We start from the raw sequence: 1,519 nt of genomic DNA, 5'->3' as shown, positions 1-1,519 counted from the left end.
CCTTCCCGCGGAGGAAGAAGCGGGCGCCGAAGAGTGGGAAACCTGGGCCCACTTCCTGTCCGGGCAAGGCAGGGCCGGGCGTCTGCGACCCCGCGGCCTGCTTGGCCCGCGCGGGAGGCGGCTGGGCCGCAGCAACCAGAATGCGGCCGAGCGCGGCGCGGGCGCGCAGCCAAGGGAGCCCGACGCGAGGGGGACCGGGGCCGCGCTCACCCGCCCAGCCCCGGAGCGTCCCCAGCGGCGCGAGGGTTAAGCGCGCGGGGGGCGGGGCCGAGCGCTCAGCCGGCGGAGTGCGGGCCGCGGCTGGGGAGGGGGCTGCGGCCGGGGGCGGTTCCGGGCGGCGGGGGCGGGGGCGGACGGAGGAAGGGGGCGGGCCCCAGAAGTTCTTGGGCGCTAGGCCGGCGGGCGTGAGCGCGGCGGGCCGGCGGGCGGACCGGGCCGGGGCTGGAGAAGTTTGCGCCGCGGCTCCTGAGCGCAGGGTGCGGGCCCGGCCGGCCGCTGCGCGCCCGCTGCCATGGCTTTCCGCAGGAGGACGAAAAGTTACCCGCTCTTCAGCCAGGAGTTCGTCATTCACAACCATGCGGACATCGGCTTCTGCCTGGTGCTCTGCGTCCTCATCGGGCTTATGTTCGAGGTGAGCGAGACTGGGGAAGGGGGTTGCCCTTTCTTGTGCGACGCCCGGCAGATCCCTGCAGGTCCCCGAGATCCTCGTCTGAGCTGGGACGCGGGGCTACCATGTACGTTTTCTGCACCCCTGGCTTTGTGCACTGTACCCCGTTGGCCTCCTAGTCAGCCCAGACACCACCTCCCTCCCCCACCCCCGCCAGCTCCGCGGACCCCTTGGGCACCCACCATATCCTGCAGCTCTCTCTGCAGCTCTGAATCCTACGCCTGGCCTCGAACCAACCGCAGCACTGCCACTCTGGCCCGACCAGTGGGGTTTCCTTTCTGGTGTCCGGGAGCCAAGCCCGGAGACTCCCAGACCCGCAGTCATTGCACAACTCCGTCTCCCAAGAGGAGGCTGCCAGCTCTTCCGGGCTTTTCCAGTGGGAGGGACCCCGACCCTTTTCCACCTCCCACCGTATTTTCAGGGTCTTTTGCATCTTCAGTTTTGGAACGTTGCTAGGAGTCTTCACGTGGTGCCCTGGCCCCATACCAGCAGTGCCCTTCTGCCGCCCTCCCCACGCGGCCCCTCCACCTTTTTTTGCTCTTGCCTAAAACGCCAGTTTTCATATACCCTTTATCACTCTGTGGACTGTTCCTTTAGATCCGTCTTTGGTGGACCCAGAGCTTCTCCCCGTTACAGGGCCAAGGATAGGGACCGGGATGCCCTCAGCTTTTAGGGAAAAGGTGATGCTCTCAGAGCTGTGAGAGTATCAGGGAGAAGACGGAGCCCTACCCACCCCACAGCCACGAGCTACTGCAGGCCTCACAGAGCTGAGACTTTTAGTAAGCCCCAGGGGGTCAGGATCCCAGGGGTGTGATGGTTTAGGACTTCCTGCACCCAAGAGAGGGAAAAAAC

At 66.4% G+C, this 1,519-nt stretch overlaps 1 protein-coding gene across 1 annotated transcript; it reads right to left on the bottom strand.

Annotated features, from left to right (window-relative positions):
* Positions 1-210: 210 nt before the first annotated feature.
* On the bottom strand, positions 211-1,465 carry LOC111735458 (60S ribosomal protein L22-like; the record flags this gene model as incomplete). Its single annotated transcript, XM_023526969.1, has 2 exons — positions 850-1,465; positions 211-686 (listed from the first exon to the last, which is right to left on the bottom strand). Coding segments are annotated over exons 1-2 (778 nt in total), but the record flags the coding sequence as incomplete, so codon positions are not given.
* Positions 1,466-1,519: the final 54 nt, after the last annotated feature.

This window comes from Pteropus vampyrus, unplaced genomic scaffold (assembly GCF_000151845.1).
Source record: "Pteropus vampyrus isolate Shadow unplaced genomic scaffold, Pvam_2.0 Scaffold1000001450, whole genome shotgun sequence".
Classification (NCBI taxonomy): Eukaryota; Metazoa; Chordata; class Mammalia; order Chiroptera; family Pteropodidae; genus Pteropus; species Pteropus vampyrus.
This window is presented reverse-complemented; position numbering and strand designations above follow the sequence as displayed.